Source organism: Triturus cristatus, chromosome 3_2, assembly GCF_964204655.1.
Source record: "Triturus cristatus chromosome 3_2, aTriCri1.1, whole genome shotgun sequence".
Classification (NCBI taxonomy): Eukaryota; Metazoa; Chordata; class Amphibia; order Caudata; family Salamandridae; genus Triturus; species Triturus cristatus.
Window position 1 is genome coordinate 306,313,404 of NC_140584.1, and position 18,191 is coordinate 306,331,594.

Genomic DNA, 18,191 nt, shown 5'->3' on the forward strand with positions numbered 1-18,191 from the left:
CCTGGAGTTTCTTTTTTTTTTTGTCTCCACAACCGACAAGCTATTCACATTTCTTAAACTCACATGTAACACGAGATATTGCAGAGTTTAATTATTACAACCATTAAAATTGTCAACACTGTCACTTGGGTGCTGTTTTAATAGCTTATCTCAGGACATAGCATAAATGAACTAATAACTAGGTCTCTAAAGTTTGAATATTTTGGGTTTGAGTGTTACCTCCACAAGCCTTGCAACGCATCAATAAAACACGCTACACAACTGCTTTATAAATGAAGGGAAAAATTTGGTAACATGGGCACAAATTTTACTGAGTTTTCTTTGCGACCCTCCATGAGTATAACTTAAAAAATAAAAAGACGTTTACCAAATATTTTATTAATTCCCTGTACCATCTGATTTTCCTGTCGAATATCCCCTTTCAGAAGAAAATACCCGAATGTCGACAGCACTGCAGAAGCCATCTATACCATAGTCGCTCTCCAGGCAGTGTTTTGCACCTTCCTGTGTGAAAACACAATTGCAAAAAAGGAAGAACCAAAAACAGTACAGATATGTGGGACAATGTGCGGCAATGATCAATGCTATGCAGACGTCTCAACCATGGTACATCAAGCTTAGTGCCGGCAAGCTCGAAAAACTGGAACTTTTCTGACCTATAATCAGGAAAATTTAACATAGCATATTCATGCTGTACAAAGCTCAGGCACTACAGTCTCTCTGGTAGGCTCACTACCAGAGTGCATTTCCCTATTGCGTCATTGGATAAACTCCTGAAAAAATCTCTAGAGTCTCTAGGGGTGGATTGGATAATATAAAAGCACAATATCTGCTAACTCAACATCCACTTGGCTGAGACATTGGTCCAAAACTCTGAGTAATAAAAATCCTTACAAACATCTTAACAAGATTTAATGTACATTTATTCTTAACACGTGGAACATATAGTATAAAGATTTTCATACTGAATAAATGATATTCATTAAGCCAAAAAAAGGAAAAAAGGGAAGAATTTACAGCAAGTTTTTAGCTACATCGTCTGAAATACAAATATGCTGAGTTTATCACTGAAAAAATCTCCATTGTGTTTCTTCATCAGGTACTTCAACTGAACCTAGAACTGTCACACCTCGATAAGAAAAAAACCAAAAAACAGGAAAAATATATATAAGTTGATTGGCTGTCTTGACAGCAAAGACTTTATACACAGGGAGACCTGTACTGCTCCCTCCACGGCGAGAGGATTTCTGGAGAGATTAAATAATTGCAGGTCTTCAACTCTTTAACTCGTCGTACTATAAAGAGGGTGAGTGAAGGTAATCAGGGAGTAAACTGCAAAGGGCCGGCGCTCGGGGAGGTATGTGCAATGTACAACGTCATAATATATACACACGATGCAGCTCTTGGCTGCAGCTATAGGTTAAAACCAGGTCAGAGGTGCTGTTTGTACAAACGAGAAGGAAGAGCGAGGTCAGGGTGTTGTAGGTTCTTACACATGATGCTTTGGGGGAAAAGCCATTTTTTTCTCCTCAACATTAAACTAAAAACATTTTTAAAACTACAGCTTGCTGCAGATCCAGCTTTTATTCATGTTTCAACATTACTACATGATGTTTTACAGTTTAAGGTGTACAGCACAAAGTTCTACCGTCTACTGTACAGGCCTCCATCGGACAAGGGCTGTTCACAACTGCTAAGTTCTTGGTTCCTGTAAGATTGTGAATGTACAACGACAAACCACACAGAACTCAGAGGTTACACTTTTCCTCTGAAAGTTTTATACCATTTAAAAAGTTATGAAAGTAGTGCCCTCCTCTCTGGTTAACAGGATAACGCATGTGTGTCCTTCCCCAAACTCACTGTAAACAACAGTAACTTTGGTTAAAATAAAATTTAAAAAATCATTTTCTTCTATGTAGTTAGAATGTTGTCTCCTTGGAGGGGTTCGAGGGCACACTTGGGATGTGAGAATGGGAGACTTAAGGAGGGCAAGAAAGAGGTGAGTTGGTGAGGAGGTGTGTCTCCATCCCCAAGTAGAAGCAGGACAGCACAGGGCAGACCGTGGATTCTGAGGTCATTTTGCATAAATAAAGGGCAACAGTCAGTTTGTTCTCTCCCAAGCTGTCCACTCACGCGCACGCATACAGGGGAAGGGGTTCAGGCATCCCACGGCTGTCATGACTGGCCAATTAAAAACAGTACGTCACAAATGACTTGCGATACCAAAGAGTTCATCAAAGGCGACACGGAGATGTCCAATAGGCGTGACTCATACAAGGTAAACTCAGAGTGGTTCTCATCCACCTTGGCCATTGCAAGCAGCGCCCGTGCAGCCCGACGCATCATGTCCATGCTCGTGGCCTCAAATGGAGGATTCTGCATGTGTAGTACACTGGCCTGGCTCTGTTGGAACTGAGTGGCAGCCAGCCCATCCTCCAGAAAGCTCAGTAGGTTGCCAATGCTGCCCTTTTGCACAGCAATTGCTCGCGCTGCCAGACTATCACCCTGTGCTAAGTTGGCAAGAAGTACCACAGCCATTTCTCGACACACATGGTTCTTTCTGTCACTCAGGAAACGGACCAACATGCTATAAAGCTTATCCAGGCGGCTAAAGGGAGGTGTTGCAAGAATCAAGTCTACATTGCTGTCCTGGATGCTGAGCTTGCTAAGAGTTTCCAAGACAAGTCTTTGAGGGGAGAGAACAGCGTTGGGACCCAGTGCAAAAAAGGGGTCCTGGGCCTCAGCCGACGGGCATACGGCCCAATGAAGTAGCCCATTCAGGATGGGCAGACAAATGCTCTCTGGATAAGGGGAGAGGTCCAACTGGCCAGAGATGTTTGCCAAAGTGACAAGGGTGTTCTCTCGCAACATTTCCAAACAGTCCCACCACCACTCAACCTTGTTGCAGCTAACTCCTTGGTCCTGCTCCTCTTCCTTCTCATATGTCAGTGGTGCCTGTTTCCGTTCAGGATGCTTATGGTACAGCAGGATCAATTTGCCAAGAAGCAGCAGCAGCCCAGGGTGTTTTGACATTTCAAAATCATTCCCGGGTACAAAGGACAAACTCCTGATGATGTTGGACACGCAGACACAACGCTTGGCCAGAGAGTCCTGCCAGTCCAGTAACGTGCAGAGTGGGGTCTCATCTTTGCTGTGAGGCTCATCCTCCAGAATCTTAAGGTTCCGGGGGATCTGGACTGAACTCCGACCAAATGGGAACTTGTTGCTTTCCTTGGCTATTTCTGTGTTCTTTACTACCTCCTCAGAAAGAGAACCTGGCCTTGCAGAAAGTACATCATCCATTGTGGCAGTTATACTTTTTTCGACAGGCCGGCCCACTGTCAGAGGTTCATCACTCTCTTTAGTCCCTGCGTTACTTTCAGAAGCAGAACACTTTTGGGGGGCAGGAGAAAGGGAAGCACTTTTCCGGGCAGCTGCAAGCTCAATTTTGCTCTCAAAATGTGTTTGGATATGTTCAGTAGTGTCTCCACCACCTATCTGCCAGTGCAGTAGTCCACTGTCAAACTCCTGTACTCGCCCCAGTTTGGCAGAATAATCCACCACAAACAAGTCATTTTTCTCAACAATCTTTACAGGAAGCTTGTCAAATTTACTGGCTTGTTTCAGATTTTCCTGTGTGTCATCCAATGGCACTCTGTCTTTCTCTGAAAAGGCCATCTCCTCAACATTCTCCTCCCCGCTGCAGAAAAGGTTTTCAACCTCTTCCCTTATTTTGGCCCTTTGCTGCTGCTCCCGTTCTTCTTCCTCCTCTGATGGAGAGGGGCTACCAGCCAGGCGTAATCTTTCAGCATCCAGTAATGTTTTCTGTGCAGGGTCTCCCACCTCATACTCTTTCAGTATTCCAAAGATTTCGATCAAGCATCGACGGAAGTATTCCACCAGAAGCTCCAGCAAACCCGGTAGCTAGAACGAGAAAGATAAAGCAGTTAGTCATGCACCAAGCATATTTGGCAAATACAACAATGTACAAGATAAACAAGCATTGGCATAGCCAATAGGTCTCGCTTTTGGGACCTTATAAGTATTTAGTTGTGCAGCGCAATATCCAACAACATCAACTTGTGCATGGCTAAACACTTATAAGGTCCCAAAGGCGAGACCTATTGGCTATGCCAATGCTTGTTTTCATAGTAAATGTGTTTGCATTAAATTGACATTAACATGTGAACAGTATATGTAACCGTGTATTATTTATGTTCAGATCGACGATACCTAATGTAGATCTGTGTTTAAAATGGCTAACGGTTGCCAACTTGTTTCATGACATGAACTTTTTACTTCTAGGCAAGCTGAATTTCAATGCTGACATCACAGTGTTCTGTTTCTTACTTTGTCATGTTTTCCTTTGTTGTAATCATTGCAGAATACTTTGATTGGTATTGAATATAAAAAAGCATGTGTAAAGTACAGGCTGAGAAATTACTAACAAGTAAAGTTGAAAAATAGGAGCGAACGAGCTATTCACCTGTAGAACCGGTACTACTTCGGTGTCTGTGAGCATAATAGGGAGACGGCCTTACTGCTTTCTGGCTAAATGTAAACGTTACGACAGTCAAAATAAACTGTATATTTCAGGCGTGCATTTGTAGTTGCATCGTTGACTTGCCAAACTTCCCAGGCATTTTAGCGAGGCGTTAGGCGGTACAAGGAGGCACAGAATTTGTTTCATGAATGACAGCAATCGGGGCGAGCCAAACGCTCCGCCTTCTCTTCTTGCAGGCTTGCTCTTTCAAGCCAGGAAGTGAACTGCTCTTTTTCACGGAGAGAGCTGGCAAACTCAGTAACAGTGCAGCGAACTGCAAATGGGGGGGGGGGGGGAAGGAGAGGAGCAGACAGCGAGAGAGGGGAGAAGAGGAGAGACAGAGGGGAACCAGTCAGCCTCTTCTCTCAATAAAAGTAACTGATCCTTAAAAAAACACTGATTGCAGTCCACTTTCCCAAAGGTCTCCATTTCTGGAGGGGGAGGGTGCAAATCTTAGCTAACGTTTTTTTCAGCGGCAGGGTGCAGCCGTGTGCATAGCCAGAAAGTTGCTCTCTTCAACAAAACAAGGGTTTAAGCCTCAGACCCAATGTGGATTTAGGCAGACAGAGCTCTTAGTATTTTGTTTAATGCTCGCTGTCTTTGGGGCTGAAATAACAGCGCGCGCAAGCAACCAATTTAGTATTTTGTTTAATGCTCGCTGTCTTTGGGGCTGAAATAACAGCGTGCGCAAGCAACCAATGAAATGAAGTGCGTTTGCTTCCAGAACTACTTCACTAATGTCTTCTCGGGGAGAAAAGAAAAATAATGTAGCAGGAATATTTACACACATTGATCTTCTCGGGGAGAAAGACACTGACAATCCCTCATCACGATCGCGATCACTGTAAAAGCGAAAGTGATCGCGATGACGCACGCTAGGGATGCGCGCTCAGCAGCCGGGGGAGGGGTATGGTGCTGAAGGCTGCCGCAGGAAAGGCAGATGGCTGGGCGAGGTGGGAGGGGGGAATGCGGGGAGCAGCTGTGCGCGTGCACGCCATCGAGCACTTTAGCTTGTGGGAAGTACTTTCTAAACCCACCTACTAAATGTCTCGCCAGACCAGCGCATGCGCTGGGTCAGGCGAGACCTAAAAAAAAGGGTGGCTTTAATTATAAATAAGTAAAACAAATGAAACTTACCTTCGCGGCCTGGTCCCGCCTCCTCTACTCCACAAAGGGCTCAGCTAGCCTCCCTCTCTTAAGCCAATCACAACACTGCAATGGCAGCGCTGTGATTGGCTGGGACGCAGACTGCACAGGCATCTATGGGGAGGCAATTTTCTCCATGCAGGCTGCATGCAGCCTACATGGAGAAAATGGCAGAGTGCATATGACTGGTTTGGTCGGCCCTCCTCCCCTGGAGTAGGACCGCCCACCTGCCCGCTCCATGTGGGTGGAGGAGCATCGCCCCACTGCTTTCTCGCCGTGCAAGAAGCAGAAACATAAAATGGTATTATAAATACATTTTATGTTTCTGCTTCTCCCAGTGCAAGAAAGCAGAGGGGTTTGGTTGGGGGCGGGCGGTCCTGCTTCAGGTCAGGGGAAGAGTGGCATGCCCACTGTTGTGGGCGCTGACTGTTTTGTCGGCCCCAGGACCGACCAAACCAGTCATATGCATTCTGCCCTTTTCTCCATGTAGGCTGCATGGAGAAAATGGCCAACCCATAGACGCCTGTGCGGTCGGCGACCCAGCCAATTGTGATTGGCTTGGGTGAGGGGAGGGAGGCTGCCTGCGTCCTGTTTGGAGAAGAGGACGCGGAACCGGACCAGGTCGCTAAGGTAAGTTATATATTTTTTTATTTATTTAAACCCCCCCCCACCCCCGCGCGAGTCATGCTGGCTGCGATTGCCCCCAACCAAACCCTTCTGCTTTCTCGTGGTATTGATAATACCAATTTATGTTTCTGCTTCCCGAATTGCGAGAAAGCAGTGGGGCAACGCTCCTTCACCCACATGGAGGAGCTACCCCGGTTAAGAACTGGAAGTTAGCGCAACAATGGCTACAATGCCACTTTCTTTTTAGCAGACCTAATGCAGCTGTCGGTTTTCAGCTGTTTTAAGGTTTGGAAATCAAAGGTGAGGGTTGCATAACTCAAAACATGTGACAGATTGCTTACAGTTAGAGGTGTCAAAGCACCTAGAAAAATGCTAAGTCAACATCGACCATGGTTATCAGATGTCAACACTAATTTCACTATTAAAAACTGCACTACTCTTTCATCTTAATCAACCAAACACACACACACACACAACCACACCCTATCCAATACCACTTGGGATTATCTCCAGTTCAAATCCTTTTGCTGACCAAAGGAAGTCTTACCTCCAACTCCGTCACTGATCGGTACCACTTCCTCAGATCTTGCAATCTCAAATATATGATATATCTGACCTTCAGCCAGTCTTCACCAAGTCTTTAGACAAATCTATTATCGCGTGACATAACAAATTGATGTCACTGTCATTAGTTATTAAAGAACAATATCAGTCACGTTCTCAATAATCCACAGCCTTTTGTAAAAAGTGTAGCAGCACCCTTCAGTAACATGCAGAACCCCTATAGCAATAACTTCAAGTAAACGTTTCCTATAAGAGTTTCAGTCTCTCACCTTGCATGGATGAATTCTGAGACACTCACGTTTACACAACTGCTTTAGCTCTATGATGTTTAATGGTATTTGTTAATGCTAAATTCTCAGTTAGGTCCTACTGCTGCATCTGCATGTTATTTAGATCTGGATGTTGAGATGACCATTCCAAATTCCTGAATCTTTTTTTTTCTTTTCCAGACAATCCGGCATAGATTTACTGCAGTTTTGAAACATTGTTCTGTTGCATTGTCCACTTTTGGCTCAGCCTTAGCTGTTGGACAGGTCGTCCCATATTATCCTCTTGAATACAATGAAATAGTAATTCTAGTTGGACTATGATACATAAAAAAGCCCAAGGACTTCAAAACAGACCGGATTGACATCCCCCACTACTATGCTTGACAGATGGCATAAGCTAGTGATAGTGGTAAGTAACGTTTGTTACCCCCCCCCCCCCCCCCCAACATGTCTTTGTGCTTTACAAACTCCTCCACCTAGATCTCATCTGTCCAGAGCAAATCGTTTCAGACGTGTTGTGCGTCATTCAGGGGCTGGCATATAAATCTAAGCCTTGAAGCAATATTCTTTTGGGAGTGAAGGCGTTTTCTCCAGTCTACCCTTCGATGAAGGCTGTACTTGTTCAGTCTTTTTCCAATGATAGAATAAAGAACGTGAACATTTATCTGTTGCCTGAGAACTGAGTGTAGCTTTGGCCTTCTCTGCAATGTCTAGGAGCCTTTATGGTCTGAGCCTGAGGTGAATCAGCTGGCATGTACGAGCCTGAGGTGAATCAGCTGGCATGTACACCCCTGGGTACATCGGCAACTATTTAGAAGGTTCTTCATTTGTAAATAATAATGATGGACCTCATTTTGTTTGAAAATGGCTTTATAAACATTTCCAGACCGAGGTACAACAATGATAATTTATCAGAGATTGTCACAGTTTTGACCTACGCATATTGTACAACAAATCAGATCAGATCAGATAATTATGTGAATTTGTTTAGCAGCACCTAATTATAATTACCTTCCTAAACTATATGGAAATAGGAAGGGTGCACTTCTACACACAGGGCTTCTGAATGAAGGCTGATTTGCTTTTTTAATAAATAGCAAAGTAAAGTGTGTGTGTGCTATTTGTACCCAAATCTTTATCTACGGTTTGTTAGGAATTGATAAAGTCTAGATGAAGATCAAATCATTAACAGGTGCAGAATTTACCTGGGCTTATTAGCCCTGAAACAGAAGAAAATGCAATATGGAAAGCAGGAGAGAGGACCAAAAACCAACAGGACATTCAGCAGGTAGACCTAACCCAGAAAGAAACAGCTAGATTTGAGAAAGGAATATGCTACTTACCAGTATGCATCTGTTCTTGGCATGTAGAGCTGCAGATCTACACACTGTGCATAGATCGCCATCTGGTGTTGGGCCCAGATGTTTGCACTTGTTTTTGTCTTGGAAAGTCTTAGGAAGTCACGAGGTATGTGACTCCTCCTTTGGATCATAGTGCGCATGGGCTTCGGCTCCATCCTCAGATTGTTTTTCGCCAGCAGGGAAATGATGGAGCTTAATAAGAAACAGGAAAGAACCCCATGTGTGGTGTATCTAAGTAAGTTAATACTGGAACAGATAAAGGTAGCCGGGTGGGCGTGTGTAGATCTGCAGCTCTACATGCCAAGAAGAGATGCATACTGGTAAGTAGCATATTTCGTTCGAGGCATATGAGCTGCAGATTACACACTGTGCATAGATTGTAAAGCAGTATCCACCCCTAGCGGCGACCACCAATATCTGTTGCAGTAGTTTGAAATAATGTTTTGAGAACAGCCTGGCCCACACTAGCCTGTTTGCACATCAACACAGTAGTGTTTATTGAATGTGTGTGGTGTAGACCATGTAGCTGCTCTGCAGATATCATCTAAAGGAATGTATCCTAAAAATGCCATTGAAGCCCCTATCTTTCGTGTAGAGTGGGCTTTAGAAGTAACAGATAATGTACGTTTTGCTTTATGGTAACAAATCTGTATGCATTTGACAATCCACCTAGCTATCCCAGATTTTGATATGGGGTTGCCATTGTGTGATGGTGAGAAAGACACAAATAATTGTTTGGTCTTACGAAAGGGTTTTGTTCTCTCTACGTAGTATAGGAGTGCTCTTTTGACATCTAAGGTGTGAAGAGCTCTTTCTGCAACTGTTTGTGGCTGCGAGAAGAATACAGGCAGCTCTACAGATTGATTGAGTTTGGAAGGGAGAAATGACTTTAGGGAGGAATTTAGGATTGGTCCGGAGAACAACTTTATTAAGATGCATCTGGAGAAAGGGTTCTTGAATGGTTAGTGCTTGTAGTTCACTAACTGTTCGTAGAGAAGTAATGGCTACGAGGAAAGCAGTTTTCCATGTTAAGAATTGTAGCTCACATTTATGTAGAGGTTCAAATGGAGGCCCCATTAGTCTTGTGAGAACGATGTTCAAATTCCACACAGGAGAAGGTGGTACTCTGGGGGGAATTATTCTTTTGAGTTCTTCCATAAAGGCCTTTATGGCAGGTACTCTGAAAAGTGAGAGGTGTTGTCTATTTTGTAGATATGCTGCTATGGCAGACAGATGCAATCTGATAGAGGTATAGGCTAGGTTGCATCTTTGGAGGTGTAGTAAGTAGCCTATGATGTGTTGGATAGACGCATCTAGGGGATTAGTGTTATTGTTATGGCAGTATACCACAAAAAGTTTCCATTTGGCTGCACAGCATGCTTTAGTGGTAGGCCGTCTAGCTTCTTTGATGACGTTCATACAGTCAGGAGGAAGGTTAAGGTAACCGAATTCTAGGATTTCAGGAGCCAGATCGCTAGGTTGAGCTGAGCTGGGTCTGGGTATTGGATCTCTCCATGGTTCTGGGTTAAGAGGTATGGAGAGAGGTGTAGTTTTTGGTGCGGAACTACTGAGAGTTCCAGCAGTGTGGTGTACTATGGCTGTCTGGCCCAAGTTGGAGCAACTAGGATGAGCGTTAATGAGTGTTGCTGTAGTTTGCGCACCACTAGTGGAATGAGTGGGAGAGGCGGAAAAGCGTACGCAAATCTGCCTGACCAGTTCATCCATATTGCATTGCCTTTGGACAATGGGAGCGGATACCTGGCGGCGAAGTATGGGCATTTGGCGTTTTCTTCGGGTGGCGAAGAGGTCTTTCTGTGGTTGCCCCCAAGTCTGAAAAAACGGCTGAAGAACTTGTGGATGAAGTTCCCACTCGTGGATTTGTTCTGTTTGACGACTCAAGAGGTCGGCTATTGCATTTTGGACTCCCGGAACATGTTGGGCTAGGAGAAAAATGTTCTGAGGTATAGCCCACCTCCATATGCTCTGTGCAAGTTGAGAGAACTGCATAGAGCGTGTCCCCCCTTGTTTCTGGATGTAATACATGGCTGTCATGTTGTTGGTGCGGACTAAGACAGTCTTGCCTGATATATGTTTTTGAAATGCTTTTAGGGCAAGGAAGATGGCTAGTAACTCCAAATGGTTGATGTGGAGTAGTTTTTGTTGAGGTGTCCACCTGCCCTGCATGGTGTGATGTAGTAGGTGAGCTCCCCAGCGGGGAGAGCGATGCGTCCGCTGTCATGACTATTTGAGGAACTGGCTCGAGGAACGGTCGCCCTTTGGAAAGGTTCTTGGTGTTCCACCACTGCAGAGAGCGATGGGTACGACCGTCTACCAACACCAGATCTGTTAACTGACCTTGAGCCTGGTTCCATTGGCTTGCTAAGCACTCTTGGAGGGGACGCATCTGGAGTCTTGCATGAGGTACTATGAATATGCAAGAGGCCATCATTCCTATGAGTTGCATGAACACTCGAGCTGGAAGAGAGTGTTGCGGTTGGAATCTGGTGAGAAGAGCTTGGATGCTTGCTATCCTGGCGGGACTGGGATAGGCGAGCGCTCTTGAGGTGTCTATTGTGGCACCGAGGTATTGTTGCGTGTGGGACGGTTGGAGCTGGGAGTTGGCGTGATTTATTGTGAATCCCAGGTTGTGAAGTTGTTGAATAGTGGTGTGAGTGTGTTGTACACACTGATTGTACGATTTGGCTTTTATGAGCCAGTCGTCTAGGTATGGGAAGACATGTATGTTTTGTCTTCTTAGATGTGCTGCCACTACTGCTAGGCACTTGGTGAACACTCTTGGTGCTGTGGTGACTCCGAATGGGAGCACCTTGAATTGATAGTGCTGACCGTCCACTACGAATCTTAGATATTTTCTGTGAGCGTTGTGAATAGGACTATGGAAATAGGCGTCCTTGAGGTCTAGAGTAGCAAGGAAGTCGCCCTGGGAAAGCAGAGGGAGGACCTGCTGAAGTGTGACCATGTGGAAATGGTCTGAATGTATGTATCTGTTTAGAGGTCTGAGGTCTAAAATAGGCCTTAGAGATTCTTCCTTTTTTGGTATGAGGAAATGGAGGGAGTAGATTCCCTTGTTTTGTTGGTGCAGGGGAACTGGTTCTATTGCACTCTTTTGTAGGAGGGAGATTACCTCCTGCTTTAAAAGTGACAGATGTTCTTGTGACATTGGACGGTGTTTGGGTGGGATGTTTGGGGGTGGGGGTGGGGGTGGGGGGGGGGGGGGGGAGGGGGGTAGATGTTAGTTTGAGGCAGTAGCCTGATTGAATTATTTTGTGGACCCACCTGTCTGAAGTGATGTTTATCCAGGCAGGGAGAAATTGGTAGAGTCTTCCCCCGACTGGAGTGAAATAGTCTGGGGGAAGTGGAGGGAAGTCATGGGGTAGGTGTGGAGGCAGAGCGGGAGTTATTTTTGCCTCTGCCTTTGCTGTTATTCCCCCTGTAACCACCCCTTTGGTAACCTCTAGCAAAGGTGGATTGTGCAGGAGCTTTGTAAGAGGTAGAAGGGCTATCAGAGGAGTAGCCTCGATGGGTGCTTCTGAAGGATGAGCAATGAAAGGATCGTCTGGGAGCTTGCGATTGCAAGGCTCCCATAGATTTGGCAGTGTCTGTATCCTTTTTAGGTCTCGCTGAGTCAGCGCGCATGCGCTACTCGGAGAGACTTTAGTAAGGGCTTTAAAAAATGCTACCGCCGGCTACAGCTTGCAGTGCATGTGCGCGCGCTTCAGCAGCAGCGCCATATGGCGTGATTACTGCTGCACGCGCACCACTCGCGCACATGCACTGCAAGCTGTGGCCGGCGGTAGCATTTTTAGCTTGCTAATCGCGGCACCGGTGCTTTACTTTTAACATTAAAAGTAAAGCGCCGGTGCCGCGATTATAGCAAAAGTAAAGAAATAGAAACAAACATCTATTTCTTTACTTTTGCTATAATCGCGGCACCGGCACTTTACTTTTAATGTTAAATGTAAAGCGCCGGTGCCGCGATTATAGCAAAAGTAAAGAAATAGAAACAAACATCTATTCCTTTACTTTTGCTATAATCGCGGCACCCGCGCTTTACTTTTAATGTTAGAAGTAAAGCACTGGTGCCGCGATTAGAAAGAAAACAAGCATTGGCATAGCCAATAGGTCTCGCCTTTGGGACCTTATAAGTGTTTAGCCATGCAACAGTTGCCATAACTAAATACTTATAAGGTCCCAAAAGCGAGACCTATTGGCTATGCCAATGCTTGTTCATTTTTTCGAGGGATACGTCTACGTTGGGCCCAAATAAGTGTTGCTCATCAAAAGGTTGATTGAGTAGAGAACTCTGTACTTCTGGTTTAAAACCTGATATCCGTAACCAGGCATGCCTGCGCAAAAGGACACTGGTGTTGATTGCCCTTGAGGCGGTGTCTGCTGCATCTAGGGCACAGCGAATGGAGGTATTGGTGATGGTCTTACCCTCATGGATTAGTTCAGTGGCCCTGTTTTTGTATTTGTCAGGGAGGTGCTGCATTATGGACTCAAGTTCGTCATAATGTGCTCTGTCATATCTGGCTAGAAGTGCTTGGGTGTTAGCAATGCGCCAAATATTTGCTGCCTGTGACGCTGTGCGTTTGCCAGAGGCGTCTAGGAGTTTGGATTCCTTGTCTGGTACTTCACCCGACGTTTGGGAATTTGCCCTCTTCCTGGTGTTAGAGACTACTAAGGAGTCCAGTGGTACGGGGCCCTTAATGTATACTGGGTCAGTAGGGGCAGCTTATTATTTCTTCTCTATTCTTGGGTTAATGACCCGAGCCCTGACTGGGTCTTTAAATATTTCTGTTGTGTGCTTAATGACCCTTTAAGCATGGGCGGTGTTGCGGTGGACCTTTGTGTGGTGTCAAAGGTATCCATAAGAAAATCCTCCTCTACTGGTTCTGTATGCAAGGCCACCCCGTGGTATTGGGCAGCTCATTGAAGGAGCTGGTTGATCCCGATATTGTCGTCTGGGGGGAGGAAGGCCTGGAGGGGTAAATTTCATCTGGAACACTATAATCATCCCAGGGGTCAGGGGAGCCAGTAGGGGTATGGTCCCCAAGGGGTTGATCATCCGCACCTCCTTCTGCAGCGTCTAATGTGTTATCATCATCATCATCTATTGGGGTAGGTGATGGTGTGGGAGAGCGGTGTGGTGGGAGAGGAGGAGGAGGAAGAGGAGGAGGAGAAGGAATCCTTAATGGAGAGGTGGCAAAGTCTCTCTTCTTTGGTGGTGGACCAGGCGCAGGCATGTGTAGTGGTCTTTTTTTGATACTGAGCATCAAATGACCAGTCTTAGGATCCTTCATTAGAGTCTTTTGTGTTGGATCTGGTCGAAACAGTTCATCTGTGGGAGACAGATCCGTCGGTGCCGAGGGCTTCGGTGCCGTAAGTTTTTTGGGCGGCGCCTCGGTAGCGGTTCTAGGCTTGGAACCTTGTGGTTTTGAAGTGTCTTTGGGAGTTTGAACCGGGTGCTGTTTTTTCGGTTCCGAGGTTTTCGGTTTGCAAGTATGTGGACCTTTCGGTGGGCGGCTTTTAGTCCGCTCCGAGGGTGTTGTCGGTGCCGAAGAGCTGGTGTGACCTTCGACGCCGAGTGCTTCGATGTGAGAGCAGCGGTCGGCGTGGATGATGTCGAAGACGCCTTTTTCTTCGGTGCTGGAGTTGGCTTGTCGGTTACGAGGGTAGGCTGACTCGAGCCCGAGTCGCCTTAAGGCTTTGCAGGCTTCTTTACCGGGCCCGAAGGCGGGGCATGGGAAGCAGTGTCTCGGTGTGCACCTGGGCCCGAAGGTGGAGGTGGTGCCGAAGCCTTTTTCGACAGTGTGGAGGTGTCGACGTCTGTACTCACGGCCCTTTGAGCTGGAGTGATGTCTTCGACATCTGAATCGTCTGCTTCGGAGGCGCTGATGATGGCTTCCTCGACTCGACCCTGCTCCGGAACATCGACGCCCTCTTGAAAGATGTCACCGGGGATCTAAGATGACGAGCACGCCATTGTTCTTCGAGCTCGTCGGTCCCGGATGGTCTTTTTGGAGCAGAAGGAGGCACAAGCTGGACAGTCCCTGGCCTCGTGCTCCGGTGAGAGGCAGAGGTTGCACACATCATGTAGGTCGGTGTGGGGAAACTTCGACCTACATCGAGGACACTTTTTAAATGGCGTCCTTTCCATGAGCCGGAGATGAGGCCCTGGTAGGCCCGAAGGCCTTCGTCGACGAACGGAATCGAAGACTTCGAGTGGAAGGGCGCGTGTGGTTAGAAACGCAATCGAAACAATACCGTCGAGATGGGAAGGATTGCTCGTCGAAGAGAAACCGTTAAAGATTCCGAGCTGGAACACGAGAACACATCCGAGCCCGATAGCGGAAAAAAACAATCTGAGGATGGAGCCGAAGCCCATGCGCACTATGATCCAAAGGAGGAGTCACATACCTCGTGACTTCCAAAGACTTTCCAAGACAAAAACAAGTGCAAACATCCGGGCCCAACACCAGATGGCGATCTATGCACAGTGTGTAATCTGCAGCTCATAAGCCTTTTCACTGCAGACTTGAAAGCTCTGACTTTAGAACAACTTGATGTGTCCAAGAAGAGAGGTCATTTCAGAGATTGGGGTCAACACATGGAAAGCCCTGTTACCACATTGCGATTGTTTGAACTGAGATACACAGAGACTGAAAGCAGCACTATTAAGTACCAAAAAACCAGATTTTAATAGGTCAAAAGATGAGATCAAAAAAACGGCCAGACTGGTTTGAGAAATTGTGTCATGATCTCAAGTTAAGCAGGGTACTTTAACATAGATCCTTCGTCTGAGGAAGCCAATATAGATTACATCTCTCCTGGGAGGCATGATATAATTTCTTGAACTTTTTCAATAGTAGTACAACAATACTCTGAAGACTTTGCAGCTTAGAGGGACAAATGTTGTAGTATGTTAAATCAGAGACTCTTAAAAGGGTGCGTCTTCTGGCACCACAGCATGTGTGCTTGAATAAACACCCCTCCATCCTTTTCATTTTGTGCATCGCTCCAACACCACTTACTGAAACCCCAGAATGCAACTCGCTCACTACCAAAAGTAACAATCAACAATTATGACCACAGCTCTCCTTTATCCTGCTTCAACATTAAAGAGATCCCTCCACATAATATTAGTAATCAAAGACAGTGCTGGAGCAACTGGGGCAAGTACACCAGTATAAATAGGTGTAGTGGAAGTCAAAGCAACAGAGCTGAAGCCAAACACATGGGCAAGTGAGTCCCTAGACACAAATATCAATGTTGTCAATCTGCAGAAAGAATGACAACAGAAACTGGTGTAGGAGTACAGCAAGGAACCTTAATACATTCAGAGATGGGTACACACCTGATTGAGGCTAAAGGTCATGATGCTGTTGTCGTCATACAGAAGAATGTTTATGGTATCGAGAGCCCATGTGCTCTCAGCGAGCAACCCAGATTTAAGGGACATCATCACCCGCCAAGCCTCGGGGGTTCCTAAAACATAAGTAAGACGGAGAAATGAGAAATAGCAATGATGAACCACAATTCAAAAGCATTTCTTTGCAGATCTAAGGCATGTGTTTTTTCCATAACAAGAAACCCTTTCACACGTCAGCATTCAGAGCCCATCATTAATAACCAAAACACAACTAGTCTCTTCATAGTACAACTGTGTTCCTACCTCAATTTTACATAGTTAAAATGCATTTTGTATAACAAGATGTATTTGCAATCAATTAGAATGTCAATGTTTCGACAAAAATACAAAGTTGAGGGGCACTGGTTATGACAAAAATGCTTCCTATATTATCAAGTGGATGAGTTAGTGCCAGAGTGATCCAAGCATCTATTGGAAGCAAAAGTATATAATAGAATCAAGAAAGTCGGAAGGCTGATTAATGAACTCTACCAAAACAAAATAAAAGTGAAGTAATTTGCATATGTTTATGTAACTTTTCTATTCTCAAATAAACGGTTTGTTCTGTCTCGGCCCAACCCTATTCATGGGGTCATTGCCTCCAGGGTTAACTCCATTTTTGGTTCCCTAGTGAGGCTTTCCGTGAGCGATCAGTTTTTTACGTTGCTATTTGTTTCTGCTGAAAAGATTTTTCAGCAGCTGATAAGCAGAAACATACTTGTGCATACTAAGGTTCCTTCTTTAATGGGTATGGTGATAAAAGCTCACCTGTAACTGAGCCAAGGGGACTTGGTGTTTGTAATGCACCCATGGACGCCTAAACTTCTGTGTCCTTTTTCATCTTCTTACGAGACTGGTCAACCTGTGGGCCAAAAAGGTGTTCCTTATCAAAGGGGACATTTAACAGGCTTTGTTGGATCTCTGGCTTAAAGCCAGATATGCACAGCCAGGCACGGCGACTCAACCAAACACTAGTCTTAATGCCTCTGGCAGCAGTGCCTGCAGAGTTAAAGGCACACCTAATGGAGGTATTGGAAATAAGCTTACCCTCAGCAACAGGCTCCTGTACTCTCTTTTTATGCTTCTCTGGGAGGTACTAGAGGAGCTCCTTCATTTCGTCCCAGTGGGCAAGATCGTATATCGCCAATAACCCCATGGTATTAGCAATATACCAGTGACTGGCGGACTGCGTTGCTACTCTTTAGCTAGAGGCATCAATAACGTTACTCTCCTTATCAGGAGGTGGAGCGTCACTGGCAGCCTGGGAATTAGCCCCCTTATGGTGTTAAAGACAAGAGTGTCAAGTGGAATTTGCCCTCTGATATAAATAGGGTCAGAGCGTGAGGGTGGGAGTGATAATACAGGCTTGCGCAAGATCTTTTAAAATATCATTGGTATGTCGCACCATACCCTTCAGCATAGAGAGATACTGTGTTACCCTATGTGTTGTGGAAAGGATTTGGAAAAGGAAATTATCCTCTATAGCTCCTTATGGAGTTGTCCCTGATGGGAAGTTGCAGTCCTGCCAATAAGCTCCTGATAAGAGGTGGTGTCATAAGGAGGAAATGGCTTAGCAGGGTACAATTCAAGATCAGTGTCCCCTGGAAGGTCAATGTCGTAGGCCGGCCAAGGATCAGGGGGCTGAGGCGCATCAAAGGCATCACCACTGTCCCATGCCCACCTGGGAATGAATGTGGGGACCCTGAGGAGTGATGTCTAATGGATCACCTGTAGAATGAGGGGGAGAGGGTGAAGGTGGTGGTGGAATAAAGGGCAATGGAAATGGCGGAGAGGATGGTGAAGGAGGGTGCAAGGGACTGGTGGCCGTCAGTTTTCTTCTTCTTAGGTTGCACCGGAAGATCAATGTACTCTCCAAAGGAGAGTTGGCGCTCGGATGGAGGGTGTGCAGGAACCACAGTCTTGGCCAGAATACGCCCAGTGTGAGGCTGTATTTGGATTTGCCTGTTGCGGGCATCAAGTTTCTCTAGCATCTTGTGGAGAATCAGTTCCACTGAAGTACCAGGGCCAGATCTCGGTGCCGTTCTCGAAATCTTCAGAGCAATGATGTATTAGTGTTTTGGCGCCGCAGTGTTCGTGCAAAAGATGGAGCTGGTCGACTTGGTACTGAAGTGGTTGGCTTTGGATGGAGTTACGAGGCTGAGCCGAGGGAGAGGCATCCGACTTGGATTTTCAGTGCCAACCATAGCCTACTGGCAGTGGTGGCTCAAGAGCCTTATGTTCGGTCAAGC

The 18,191-nt window shown here is 45.8% G+C and overlaps 1 protein-coding gene across 2 annotated transcripts in view; it reads right to left on the reverse strand.

Annotated features, from left to right (window-relative positions):
- Window positions 1-895: 895 nt before the first annotated feature.
- The window catches only part of ARID1A (AT-rich interaction domain 1A), a 548,770-nt gene continuing 531,474 nt past the window's right edge, over window positions 896-18,191 (reverse strand). For both annotated transcript variants that reach the window (XM_085647728.1, XM_085647729.1), the window contains exons 19-20: window positions 15,889-16,019; window positions 896-3,924 (exon numbers count right to left, since the gene is read on the reverse strand). In XM_085647728.1, coding sequence (XP_085503854.1) covers window positions 2,176-3,924; window positions 15,889-16,019 — 1,880 coding nt within the window. In that variant the 3' untranslated portion in view covers window positions 896-2,175. The remainder of the gene's footprint in view (window positions 3,925-15,888; window positions 16,020-18,191) is intronic.